Source organism: Heterocephalus glaber, unplaced genomic scaffold (genome assembly GCF_053883595.1).
Source record: "Heterocephalus glaber isolate CG9 unplaced genomic scaffold, H.glaber_assembly_v1.0 deba00001428, whole genome shotgun sequence".
NCBI lineage: Eukaryota > Metazoa > Chordata > Mammalia > Rodentia > Bathyergidae > Heterocephalus > Heterocephalus glaber.
Window position 1 is genome coordinate 11,948,164 of NW_028258293.1, and position 14,143 is coordinate 11,962,306.

The following is a 14,143-nucleotide window of genomic DNA, read 5'->3' on the forward strand; positions in this document are numbered from 1 at the left end:
AGAGGTGGAGAATTGGACATACAGATAAATGAGGCATATAGAACTCCAACTAGCCATGATCAAAAAAATCTACACCTAGACATATAATAGTCAAGATTCCAGAAGCCTAACAGAAGAACAAAATCCTACAGGCAGTTAGAGAAAAGAAACAAATCACCTACAAAGGAAAGCCCATCAGAATCATGGCAGACTTCCCAACACAAACCCTCAAATCAAGGACAGCCTGGAGTGAAGTATTTCAAGTCCTAAAAGAAAATAACTTCCAACCTAGACTGTTGTATCCTGAAAAATTATCCTTCAAAATCGATGGGGAAATTACATATTTCCACAACAAAGAACACCTGAGAAATTTCATGAACACCAAACCAGCACTCCAAACAATTCTAAGCAATATCCTAGAAAAAGACAATGAAGGTCACAACTCCATGAGGCCCAACAGAGGGAAGACACCAGGCAAGGTAAGAAACTAAAGGGAAAGGGGGAAAAATCAGAAATAAAAGAGCCAAAAACAGTAAAACATCATGACAAGGATGAGTCAATATCTCTCAAATATAACTATCAATGTTAATGGCCTCAATTCACCAATCAAAAGAAATAGACTGATAGAATCAATTAAGAAGCAAAATCCAGCAATATGCTGTATACAAGAAACTCACCTAACTCAAAAATAAACTCATAGACTGAAAGTAAAAGGATGGAAAACAGTTCTCCATGTGACTGGAACCCAGAAAAAAGCAGGGGTAACAATCTTATTTGCACACAAAGTAGAATTCAAACCAAAACTAGTTAAGAGAGACAAAGATAGTCACTACATCCTTGTGAAAGGAACAATCCAAGAGGAAGAGATGACAATCTTAAATATATACGCATGAAATATGAATGCCCCCAACTATATAAAGCAAATATTAATGGACATGAAACACCAAATAAGCACTAATACAATTGTAGTGGGGGACCTCAATACTCCACTATCACAAATAGACAGATTATCTAGACAAAAAATTAACAAAATGAAATTCTAGAACTGAACCAAACTATTGAACAAATGGACTTAATAGATGCTTACAAAGTGTTCCACCCCCACAAAATCAGAATACACATTCTTTTCAGCTACACACGGGTCATTCTTCAAAATAGACCACATGCTAGCTCATAGGACAGGTCTAAGTAAATGTAAAAGAACTGAAGTTACCCCCTGTATATTATCAGACCATGGTGCAATAAAATTGGAGAACAATAACATAAGAAACCACAGAACTCTCACAAACACATGGAAATTGAACTATACCCTCCTAAACAACCAATGGGTCACAGAGGAAATTAAAGAAGAAATTAGACAGTTTCTACAAGTAAATGATAATGCCAGTACAACATACAGGAATCTATGGGACACAATGAAAGCAGTTCTATGCGGGAAATTCATAGCAGTGAATGCCAATATTAGGAAAACAGAGAGAACTCAGATAAATAACCTAATGCAGAACCTCAAGCTCCTAGAAAAAGAAGAGCATAACAAACCCAAAGCTCGTACAAGACAGGAAATTATAAAGATCAGAGCAGAAATCAATGCAATGGAGACTAAGAAAATGATACAGAAAATCAATGAATCAAAGAGTTGGTTTGTTGAAAGAATAAATAAAATTGGTAAACCTTTAGCCAACCTTTTCAAAAAAAGGAAAGAAAAGACTCAAATCCATGCAATTAAGAATGAAAAAGGTGAAGTCACAACAGACCCAGCAGAAATCCAGAGGAGCATCAATACCTACTTTGAGAATCTGTACTCTAATAAAATGGAAAACACAGAATGGACAGATTCCTAGATACATATGAATTGCCAAAGTTAAATGAGGAAGATATAGAAATTCTAAACACCCCAATTACAACAAGTGAAATTTAAAATGTAATAAAAAATTTATCAACAAAGAAAAGCCCAGGTCCTGATGGCTTCACTGCTGAATTCTACAAGACATTTAAAGAAGAACTATCTCCATTACTCTTTCAAAGCATCAAGAAAATTGAAAGGAAAGCAAGTCTTCCAAATTCATTCCTGGAAGCAAGTGTTACTTTGACTCCAAAACCAGGGAAAGACCCAACCCAAAAAGGGAATTACAGACCAATCTCCCTAATGAATATAGATGCAAAAAGTCCTCAACAAGATACTGGCAAACAGAATACGGAGGGTCATCAAGAAGATCATACACCCTGACCAAGTGAGATTTATCCCAGGTATCCAAGGATGGTTCAACATTCATAAATCAATGAATGTAAACTAAATAAATAACTAAATAATAATAAACTAAATAAATAAATAATAAACTAAATAAATCTACACTACATTAACAGAGTCAAGGACAAAAACCATATGATCATCTCAAAAGATGCAGAAAAGGCATTCGACAGAATCCAGCACCCATTCATGATAAAAACTGTACAGAAAATTGGAATAGAAGGTCTTTACCTCAACCTGATTAAGGCTATCTATGAAAACCAACAGCCAACATCATACTAAATGGTCAAAAACTGAAAACCTTCACACTAAAATCAGGAACAAGACAAGGATACCCACTATCACCACTCCTATTCAATATAGTTCTGGAAACATTAGCCACTGAAATTAGAAAAGAGAAAAAAATAAAAGGAATAGAGATAGGAAAAGAAGAAATTAAACTGTCATTATTTCCTGATGATATGATACTTTACATAGAAGACCCAAAAAACTCGGCCAAAAGATTTCTAGACTTGACAAATTAAGTACAGTAGCTGGATATAAGGTCAACACTCAAAAAACAATAGCCTTCTTATACACAGATAACAGACTCACTGAAAGAGAAATTCAGGAAACAAATCCTTTTACAATAGCATCCAAAAAATGAAATATCTAGGAATCAATCTAACAAAGGAAGCAAAAGACCTCTACACTGAAAACTACAGCACTCTGAAAAAGGAGATCGAGGAGGATATAAGAAAATGGAAAGACATCCCTTGCTCCTGGGTAGGAAGAACCAATATAGTGAAAATGGCCATACTTCCAAAACTACTATATAGATTTAATGCAATGTCAATTGAAATTCCAGCAATATACTTCACAAAACTAGGGAAAACAATCCAAAAATTCATTTGGAAGCAGAAGAAACCTAGAATAGCAAAAGCAATTCTGGGCAACAGAGACATGGCTGGGGGTATCACAATCCCCAACTTGAAACTATACTACAAAGCTATTGTGATAAAAACAACATGGTACTGGCAAAGAAACAGACCCAAGGATCAGTGGAATAGATTAGAAGATGTAGAAACAACTCTAGACATACTCAGCTGCCTCATCTTTGACAAAAGAGCCAACTACCCTCATCGGAGGAAAGATAGCCTATTTAATAAATGGTGTTGGAAAAACTGGATTTCAACCTGCCAAAGATTAAAACTAGACCCATACCTCTCACCATGCACTAAACTAAGATCAAAGTGGATTAAACATCTAAATATTAAGACAGAAACACTAAACTTGCTGGAAGATAAGTTAGGTAGAACTATTGAAAACATTGGCATAGGAAAAGACTTTATGAACAAAACCACAGTAGCACAGGAGCTACCAGAAAGAATCAACAACTGGGATCTCATCTTATTAAAAAGCTTCTGCACTGCAAAAGAAACCACCAATGAGCTAAGAGACAACCTACAATGCGGGAAAATAATTTAGTAGCTGTACCTCAGACAAAGGACTACTATCTAGAATATATAAAGAACTGAAAAAACTCAGACACCCCAAATTCAAAGACCCAGTTCAAAAATGGGCATCTGAAATGAACAGACACTTCTCAGACAAAGAAGTAAAAGCAGTAAATAAATATATGAAAAAATGTTCAACATCACTGGTCATTTGAGAGATGCAGATGAAAACAACGCTGAGATTCCACCTCACCCCACAAAGAATGGCTGCTATCAAGAAATCAACCAATGACAAATGCTGGCAGGGGTATGGGGAGAAAGAAACCCTTCTCCATTGTTGGTGGGAGTGTAGACTGGTTCAACCACTGTGGAAATCAGTATGGAGATACCTCAAAGAACTAGGGCTAGAGGTTCCATTTGACCCAGCTATTCCCCTGCTGGGTATCTTCCCAAAAGAATTAAAAGAATCATACCACAGTGATATATGTGCACCCATATTTATAGTGGCACAGTTTGTAATAGCTGAAGCTTGGAAACAGCCCAAGTGCCCATCAACTGGAAACTGGATAAAGAAGATGTGGTTTTTTTATAAAGTGGAGTACCACTCAGCCATAAAGAGCGAGAAACTAGAGATATTTGTAGCTAAATGGCTCCATATTGAGGTGATACTCTTAAGTGAAATAAATAGGACACACATGTGTAAATACCGAATAGTTTCTCTAGTGTGAGAAACTGAAAGTGTAAATAAAGATTAAATGATTAAAACAAATAATTGATCATTTGAAATAGGAAGAAAAGGTCCAAAGGGGTAGCGGTGGTGGGAGAGCAAGGGGAAAGGAAAGAAGGTAAAGGAAAAATTATGAAAAAAGAAAAAAATGGAAACAAAGTCAATGTAAATAGGGAAGGGTGGAGGGAGTGAAGGGTGCACTGGTAAAGGGAAAAAAATAAGAACTAAGATGCATCATGTACAGGTGCAAGCACTCAATGATAAATGTAAATGTATTGTATACCTAAAATGTACCAATAAAAGAATTTAAGGAAGAAAAGAAAAAAAAGTTACATTTCCACAGCACTATCAGCAATTAAGTGTGTAATAAGAAACATTTTTGTATATCTTAATTTTAAAATACTTTATTTATAAAACATGCTCATGATGATCTGAGCCTTCAGCGAGTCATAGTGTTATTTCCAGTGGATCAGCTTACCTCCATGTCGATGGCCAATTACTGATAAGGATGGTGCTTTCTGATGATTGAGCTGACTGGCAATTCCAGGAAATGAGACAAAACTGAAGCATACCACATAGATCGACTCTTCCTTTCCAAAATATTTCTGTGTAATATGTGATGGTATTTGATAACATTTTATTCACTTTTTCAAAGAAAATCCTAAGATCTGATTGCTTCACTCCTGAATTACACCAAATATTTAAAGAACTAATACCAATTCTATGCCAACTTTTCCAAAAACAAGAAGAGGAAGAATATTTTCAAAGTCTTCTTACAGGGCCAGGATTACTCTAACACTGAAGCCAGACAAAGATATCACAAGGAAAAAAAACTATAGGCTAATATTCTTGATGAACATAGATACAAAAATCTTCAACAACTACCAAATGAAATTGAACACTATTCACCATTATCAAGTGAAGTTCATCCCAGAGATGCAAGTACGGTTGGACATCCACAAATCAATAAATAGTATATACCACATTAACAAAATGAAGAACAAAAATATATAGTCACCTCATTAGATGCATAAAAATCACTAGGCAAATTCAATATCCTTTTGTAGTAAAATCTCTCAATTTAGATATAGAAAGAATATACTGTAACACAAAAGGCCATACATAATAAGCCTATGACTAACATATCAACTGTGAAAAATTGGAACCATTTTCTCTAAAATCATAGAAAAGACAAGAATCTCCACTCTTGCCATTTAGAGTCAACATAATAGTGGAAGTCCTTGTCAGAACAATAAGGCCAGAGGAAATTTTTTAGAAAGGTATCCAAACTGGAAAGAAAGAAGTAAAAGTGTTACTGTTTGCTGATTGATGATATGATCATATACAGAGACAACTCTAAACATTCCATCAAAAAGCTGGCAAGTTGATTTTTAAAATTCAATAAAGTTACAAAATTTACAGTATTATTACACTTATTCAGATTTTATGTTCAGTCATCCTCATACTATTCTATTTCAGGAGAAGAAATTGAGATTTTTTTCTCTTATTTCTTTTAATCGTCTGTTTCATACATAACAGTATATCATTGATTGTTGGTAAAGATAGCAAGGTGTGCAGCCACTTGTTTAAATGATCTCAGCTGTGGTGGTGCTTTGGTTGAGATCTAAAGGTCCAGGAGTACCATTTCACCCCTTGCCATCCTCTCTGCTCCACTTTATCCTCAAGCCCCTCTTCCTTTGTGACCATGTTAAGATCAGTAATGACTGCGTGTTGTTAAGTCAAAGGCCAATTTCTCAACTGCTCAGCAGCTACTGACACTACCCACTGACCAATGGACCCATCACTTGAGATTGTGGAACACCACACTTTCCTGGTCTTCCTCTCCCCAGCATCTGCTCCTTCTCATGTTTAACTCACTAATTTGACATGCTACATGTGTTTATATTAAATTCCCACATGCATCTTGTCTAATTCTGAGACTTTGGATCCATTGATTGGTTTCTCTATGTATTGTTTTCTGGAGCCAATGCTTCCTCCAAACTTCTAGCTGATGAAGACCCCTTCACATCTCTTCTTTATTCAGTCGCTATCTACTTTCTGTAGGAAATCCTCCAGCTCCTGGGGGATAATCTGCAAAATGGCCAGAGCTTAATTTTGGTCACATTGAAACATCAATTCCTCAAAAACTGCCTAAGGCACAGTAGCTCTATTTTAGTTGGCTAGGACTCTTCCAAATTGCTTCTCCAAGCTCCTAGAAAGATACCTTCATCCTAGTGAACCTACATGGCTCCTGATAGCATCAGGATCTAGGCTGGGGGAAGAGAAGGAGAGATTATCCCCTTCTGTTAATCCCCTGACCCAGAAGTTGCCTACATCAATCCTGCTTATCTCTCACTGGTCAGCTAGTCACACGGTGTTATCACAGTAACAGAAGACTGGGAAACAAGGTTTTTAATCTTATTTAAATCTCTTAGAAACATAATGTGGTGGAAAGGGAGAATGGATATTGGAGAAAGCTAGCAGCTGCTCTAACCTCTTACTGTCTCTCAGATTCTGTGTTCAGGGGAAAATATTTTGAAAGCTCCTCGGAAGTAATGACTGGCATGATAGAGAACAGGGGAAAAGCCTTGGAGAGGGCTCCAGGAGGCTGGGGCAGGTTTGCAGGGCTCCTTCACAGTGTGATCTCATGTAAATCCCTTTGTCTGTTCTAAAACAGCCTGTGTTAAGTAGGGTGGTCTTTAAAGAATACAGGGTACATTTGTGAGCACACCAGGCAAGACAACCCTTACAAAGTTTCTGATTTGATGAAGAAAAAAGCATCAAACTCAAAAAACAGACATACAGTTATGTTTCCTTGGTGGAAATAACAAGAGATTCTGGTTTTTCTTTCACGTTTTTTCTGGCCAGTCAAGGTTGTCGGTGCTCGTGGCTCTTGCACATGACGGATGCTACAGATTCAGCTGCTGTATCCTGGAAGTTGCTGAATCCTGTCTCCACTTGGAGGCCTCTGCCTCTGTGAGATTTCTGGATTCTGAGGCCAAGGTTGTTTCTGGATTCTGACTTCTGTTCCTGATTTTCACTCACCTCTGCTTTGATCCCTGTTTGGTTAGCTTCTCTTCCTCTCTGTTTCTGGAATTTGCTTATGCAACATAGGACATAAGTTGGGAATTACTCTTCTGTTTTTCCCTCATCCATATGTAATTACACAGACAGTGGTACATGCAAAGGACAAGTCACAAGAGTGGAATATGAGACAGCACAGCTGGGTTCACAACTACACTGTATGAGACCACAGGCTAATCATTAATTTTGTTTGTGCTACAGCTCCATCCTCTGAAAAAATGGGGGGATTCTGCTTTTTACCTCTTGGCTATTCAGGGATTTAAAGAGACAGTGCCTCATATATTCTCAATAGTTGCTGTTCATTATTCACTCAGGTAGGAGTGACTTCTCTTTCTCTAGTGGAAAGCTGCATGAGTAACTCTCCTCTGAAGCCAAGCCCTGTTTTCTTTTTTACTGGTCCTCACAGACTCCTCACAAAAAGCTTTAATTAGCAAAACAAATTTTACTATGAATCTTCTGGGAGAGAAAATGAGATCAATTTTTTGACTCAGTAGTCACCCATCAACATTCCCATATTTATACCCCTTTCCAGGGGCGTTCAGGCTTACTGTTATATACTCCTTTCTCCTCAATGTTGCTGAGCAATTCTGCTCCAATACAAACCCTACCCACACACTGTGTACCAAAATTCTTCTAGGGCCTCACCAAAACCATGTCCAAAGGCACATTAGTGGTCAATTTTAGTTATTTGAACACCCATTCATAATTCTTCTAAACACACCCAGACCGATCCTACAAAAGAATAATGATGAATTAAAGCTCCTTCATCTCAGTGTATGTGCTAATCCCGTTTATTGTACTTTCATTCAGCCCAGATACTCAGTCCTGATAAACTCCTCATTCACTCACTGAACAAGTATGAACACAAAGTGTGGAAAGTTAGGTATCAGGAGTAGAAACAGTGCACTAGTCCCCAGGGGCTAACACATTGGGACATTTCTCATTCACCCCACCCAGCCATCCTCACACCTGTCCCAGCAAGGCCCACATTTCACTCATGACCGTAAACAAGGTATTCTTTCTCCTCCTTAGGAATACTCTGAGTCATGGGAGTGTCACGATCACCTCTGTCTTGCTGAATTCCGGCACCTAGAGAAATTTTGTGGCCAGGACAGAGTAGTGCGTGGGTCCCTAGCCCAGGCATGTTGACTGGGGATGCTGGGATCCTAGAATATTCCCGTGTCAATGAAGGATCCGCGCTGCCCTGGAGACTCCAGGCTTTACAGTAAGCAAGAAATGAGTTTGTATCCAGCTCGCAGGACTCCCTGGCTTTTAATAAGTTACTTAGCCTTGCCCCCTCCCCTAAGGTACCACGCATGACCCTAGCTCCCAAATAGCAGGGTGTTCTGACAATCAGGGGTCATGAAGCACGTGGTCACGTCTTGTCTGTCTTCCCAGGGTCACCACTAGAGGGCTTCTGAGCATGGATTCAAACACATCAGCTTGGGTGACAGAAGTCACAACAACGAAAAGAAAAGGTGAAACTGCTCCTGGAACTTTCAACGAAAAGGACCTGATCCCGAACCTGGTGATCCTCATCTCTGGCCTGGTTGGACTCGCAGGAAATTCGGTCGTGCTCTGGCTCCTGGGTTTCCGCATGCGCAGGAACGCCTTCTCCATCTACATCCTCAACCTGGCTGCAGCAGATCTCCTCTTCCTCTGCTGCCACATTATAGATTCCCTGCTGGTGGTCGTCAGATATTTCCATCCCCACGTTTTCTTCCTCCCCTGCTATAAGACCGTCATGATGTTTCCCTACATCACGGGCCTGAGCGTGCTGAGCGCCATCAGCACCGAGCGCTGCCTGTCCTTCCTGTGTCCCATCTGGTACCGCTTCCGCCGCCCCAAACACACCTCAGTCACCGTGTGTGTCCTGCTCTGGGCTACGTCTCTGCTGATGTGCATTCTGAACAAGTCTTACTGTGGTTTGCTGGATGTCAACGAAAAGACTGCCGAGTGTCTGGCAGCTAATTTTTCCACTGCCACATGTCTGGGTGTTTTAGTCCTGATTCTCTCTGGGTCCAGCCTGGCCATGCTGGTCGGATTCCTGTGGGGCGGCGGCAGGCAGATGCGGCTGACCAGGCTGTATGTGACCATTCTGCTCACCGTGCTGGTCTTCCTCCTCTGTGGCCTGCCCTTGGGCGTCTACTGGTTCGTGTTAATCTGGATTCACGATGACTTTAGTGATACTTTGCAATACGGTCTTTACCTGGCCTCAGTTGTCCTGTCCTCTGTGAACAGCTGTGCCAACCCCCTCATTTACTTCTTTGTTGGCACCTTCAGGCAGCAGCCGGGGAGGCAGACGTTGAAGCTACTTCTGCAGAGGGCTCTGCAGGACAGCCCTGAGGAGGATGGATGTGGAAGCCGAGTTCCTCAGGGAACCCTGGAGATGTCAGTAAGCAGAGAAGAGCAGTGATGAGGAGCCTGTGCCCTGTCCAGATGTGGCTCTGGGAATACTGCCCTGCCACTCTTGACAGTTGTCTCCTCTTCTCCCAGCCTCCTCCCTCTGAAATGCTTTGATGATTCCTCAGTAGCTTCAAAGAGACATTTTCTAGTTTTCTTGACCAAAAAAGCACTAGTCTGAAAATAGATCATTTCCATCCTTCTTCTTTTTTTTTTTTTTTTTTTTTTTTTTTTTTTTGGTATCAGGGATCGAACTCAGGTCCTTGTGCTTGCGCAGCAGACAGCGAAACCACTGAGCTAAATCCCTGGCCCCTTCATCCTTCTTGATATTAAGAATAAACTTCTCATGTGAACTTTCTCTGAATCAAATGGTATCTCTCGGCAATTGTTCTTGCAGTAGAAATAATCCCTATCCAAAACCATAACTTCTTGCTTGTGATTCTTTCCTACCCAGAAATAAAAAGATATCAGATGGTTTGCTATGAAACATCCTCATGGGACACCATCCTCAGCAAATATTTTACATTGATGAAATCATGAAGTTCATTATGCTGCATCCTGTAACAGCCCACAGTCTATATTCTGACATCAAACTGATATACAACTCCTAAAAATATTTTTCAAGGAGAGTCCTTGCAAGCATTTAGCCTGCATTGCGCCACTAGCTTGTGGGCCAACAGAGAAATCCCTTGCCTCCAGCCACTTCACCTCAGCAGCCAGAAATCTTGAGATAACTAGGGATGCAGTGAGTGCCAGGATGGAAAGAACACTTGACTGGGAGTCATGAAATCTGTGTTCTCACCTTTAATCACTTGCCTCTCCGGGACAACTCTAGTGGGCAATGAGATTATGGAATTGCATCAATTTGATTTATACATATGAAGTCTGGAATCTGTTTTCAGGATGAGGCTGTAGAATTTGACTTTACCATAGACATGAACTGAATATAACTATCATACTGATTAAGAAACACTCAGAAGTTCATGTCTCTGCATTGTAACTATCATCATAATGAATAATCTTTCGTCTTATTTGGCAGCCACCTTGAATTTGGAAAGGATGCTGCAATGCTCTTTCCACATATTGGTATGATATATATTGGGTACTAATATTGCCAGTATACCAGTGCTTATATAAAAATAGATAAGATTTAGTTTCTGTGTCTCAGGAACTTATAGTAGCATATGGAAGAAGACATATTCTTATATAAACCTATCATATCGGTCCAATTGGTTTTGGCTCCTTCCAGGATACAATAAAAAAGGAGGGAAGAGAGACGGAGAAGACTTCATTAGTAAGTATATATCGGAAGGTAAATAAGTCAAGGGAGGCTTCCTGAAATACTGGAAATTTAAACTGATGACCCTACAATTTTATTAATCATGCCTATTTTTTGTGGTATGCATGAAAAGCTAAATAGAATTCAGAGAATCATTGTTAATAAAGAGTTTAGGTTCTATAGGCAGTGGTTATGAGGAGACCAAAATGTTTCATTCTCTGTGCCTCCCCATGTATTTTGTCGTGGTAACAAGATCCCTCTTAAGAAGTAGGGGAACTGTGAGCAATAACCAATGTCCCTCATTGCCTTGAAGTAGTAGAGATTGGCTTAAGGCCTGCAAAATTAGTTGAAGTCAACTCCAAAATATTGTCAAATCAGAAAAATCCAACCAGGTCAGCCCATGACAAACCAAAAGGGCAATGTGCTGCTATCCTGATAAAGGAATATCTCCAGCCCTACTGAGCCAGAAGCTGCATACAAAAGCAACAGAGAATTTTAAAAGGAGAAGTTTGAGAAGTAATGGGGAGAGAGAGAAGCAGTGAAACACATTCACTTGTCAGCTGCAGGTTTTTGTTGTGTTTTGATTTTGGTTTGGTTTGGTTTGGTTTGGGGGTTTGGCATGGTTTTGGGGGGATAGACATTTGTTTGTTTGTTTCTTTCTTTCTTTCTTTGTTTTGCATCCAAAAAGCCCAAGTAGAGAGCAGAGGAGATAGTTCATCTTCAAAGTAAATTCAGCATTTTTATAAAATCAATTTTTTACTTTCTTATAGCCTTGATATGAATGATGGCTTAAGACTTGGTAGTTACCAGAAATCTCATATTTGAAGTATGCATGTCATGTCACCTGCACCTATATGGAGTTTCTGAACAGTGCAGACTTGCATACCACTTTGCCCCTGAGATATATCTCCAGCTTTATAGTGTCTTGAGATTCAGATTAGACTTTTGTATACATGTGACAGAATAAACCGTCTCAACTTGAGAAGTTCTAATGATACAGTGGGAGAAGGGATGCAGGTTTGAACCTTTAGTTCTTTCTGTAAATTTTCATTTACTTCTTTCCAAGAACTAATGGAAGAAAATATAACAAAATTTTTGTATTTTCTTAATTATAATGGTGGGTGTGAATGCTTATGATATTTTCTTCTAGCCTAGGTTCCTGGGTTATAAACTTCTCTCTAGCATACCCAGTTTTCTCATTCATGGTGAATTTAATATCTATGTCCTTCCAACAAACTGACCTTTTTTAGTTGTTTTGAATATTTTATTCTGAATTAATTGAAGATTTTTTTTATCATCCATATGCTTGACATCTAATTACAAAACAAATATGGATCTCCTGATTAACAACAAAAAACATTTGTGGTTTTAAAAAATGGTTATTCCATTCACATTTACAGTTTTAAGCCTTCCTTTCATCACTGTTTACATATAAAAACCTGTTTTTGTTCAGAAAAAAATTGACTTAGCCAGCCACATGGAGTTCACCAGTGAAAAGTAACTTGGTGTCCTGCTGTTGTTTCTAAAGGGTATTATTGGAAAACAGCTGCACAGGCACACAGACCCCAGCCAGAGGCCGGCCCAGAAACCATCAGTAAGTGTGTGCTGCCCCAGCTAGAAGTCCATTCAGACTCCAGTGACTCAGGTACACAGCCCCTAGCCAAAGGCCCTCCCGGACAACAGCTACACAGGTGGACAGGCTCCACCCAGAGGCCCACCCAGATACCATCAGTAAGTGTGCACAGGACCCAGCCAGAACCTCACCTGGACAACAGTGCAGTGTAGATATCCAGAAGACCATCATTCTGAACCCAGGAATTGGCACAGTGGTGAGCAGCAGAGAGAAAGCCTCTCTGAGGCTTGCTGAGAATGGAAGCCCACTGGGCAAGCAAAGGCACCTCAACAAAGGCACAGCAGAGTGCATCTGTTGAAATGAGAAAACATTTAAACAAAACTCAAAACCAGACTTCCAGATCACCAAAGGCAACCCTAAGGAGCAATGAGATGGAATAATCTGATACTCAACAACCTGGACTCCCTGAACTGTCAATGAAAGAGGATCTAGAAAAAATGAAATCAGAAATAATTTCTCAGATAACAACAGAGATTATGCCTGTAGTGAAAGACATGATTAATAACTCTAGAGCAGACACAGATAAAAAAAATAGAAGAGTTGAGGAACATGATGGAATCCCAGCATTGGAAACAAATGGAATCCATAAAACAGATCCAAACAGATATCCAGGAGACTAAAAACTCCATTGAAAGTTTATGCAGCAAAGTGAGCCAATGTGAGGACAGAATATCAGATATAGAAGACAGAATTGCAATCAGTGACCAGGAAAAGAAAAATTTCTTAAAAATAGTAAGGGACCAAAAGAAATCAATCCAGCAGAAGCTAGATGATACAAAGAAGAATAATATAAGACTGATCAAAATCAATAAAGAAACAGGAGAGGGGCTGGGGATTTAGCTCAGTGGTTCTGCTGCCTGCCTCACAAGCGCAAGGTCCTGAGTTCAATCCCTGGTACAAAAAAAAAAAAAAAGAAAAGAAACAAGAAAGACGCTTCCACTTAACAATATTACTTCAAACAGAAAAGGACAATAAACCATGAACTATTTTGATTTACATATTTTTCCTTATATTTTTGATGTTTGCTTATTATCATAAAACTTTATTATACTTTCAAAAAATCATCTTTGTTAAGTATTGACTCATCCTAGATCTATGTATAATTCAGACTTAATTTTGTATTGGCTTTAATGAAACTTTAAAACCATCTTATTTTAGAGTGATTAATCAAATAAAATAATGTTTATGTATTAGCTAGCTTAAGTGAAATAGCTCTTAAGATTGTCTTTCATCTAACCAAAATAGGGCATAGTTTAGTTTGAATGGGAAAGGGAATAGTTGGTTTTTTAAATTCTATGTCTATTTCTAGAAGAAGATTTGAAGTGATTTTTTATATTATGCTGTGAAGAGTACA

General features: G+C 39.0%; 1 protein-coding gene across 1 annotated transcript in view; it reads left to right on the forward strand.

Moving 5' to 3' along the window:
* LOC101711316 (mas-related G protein-coupled receptor member A-like) overlaps nt 1-10,065 on the forward strand; it is a 37,678-nt gene extending 27,613 nt beyond the window's left edge. Inside the window, exon 3 of the mRNA XM_004851784.2 lies at nt 8,873-10,065. Coding sequence (XP_004851841.1) covers nt 8,898-9,890 — 993 coding nt within the window. The 5' untranslated portion in view covers nt 8,873-8,897 and the 3' untranslated portion in view covers nt 9,891-10,065. The remainder of the gene's footprint in view (nt 1-8,872) is intronic.
* Nucleotides 10,066-14,143: the final 4,078 nt, after the last annotated feature.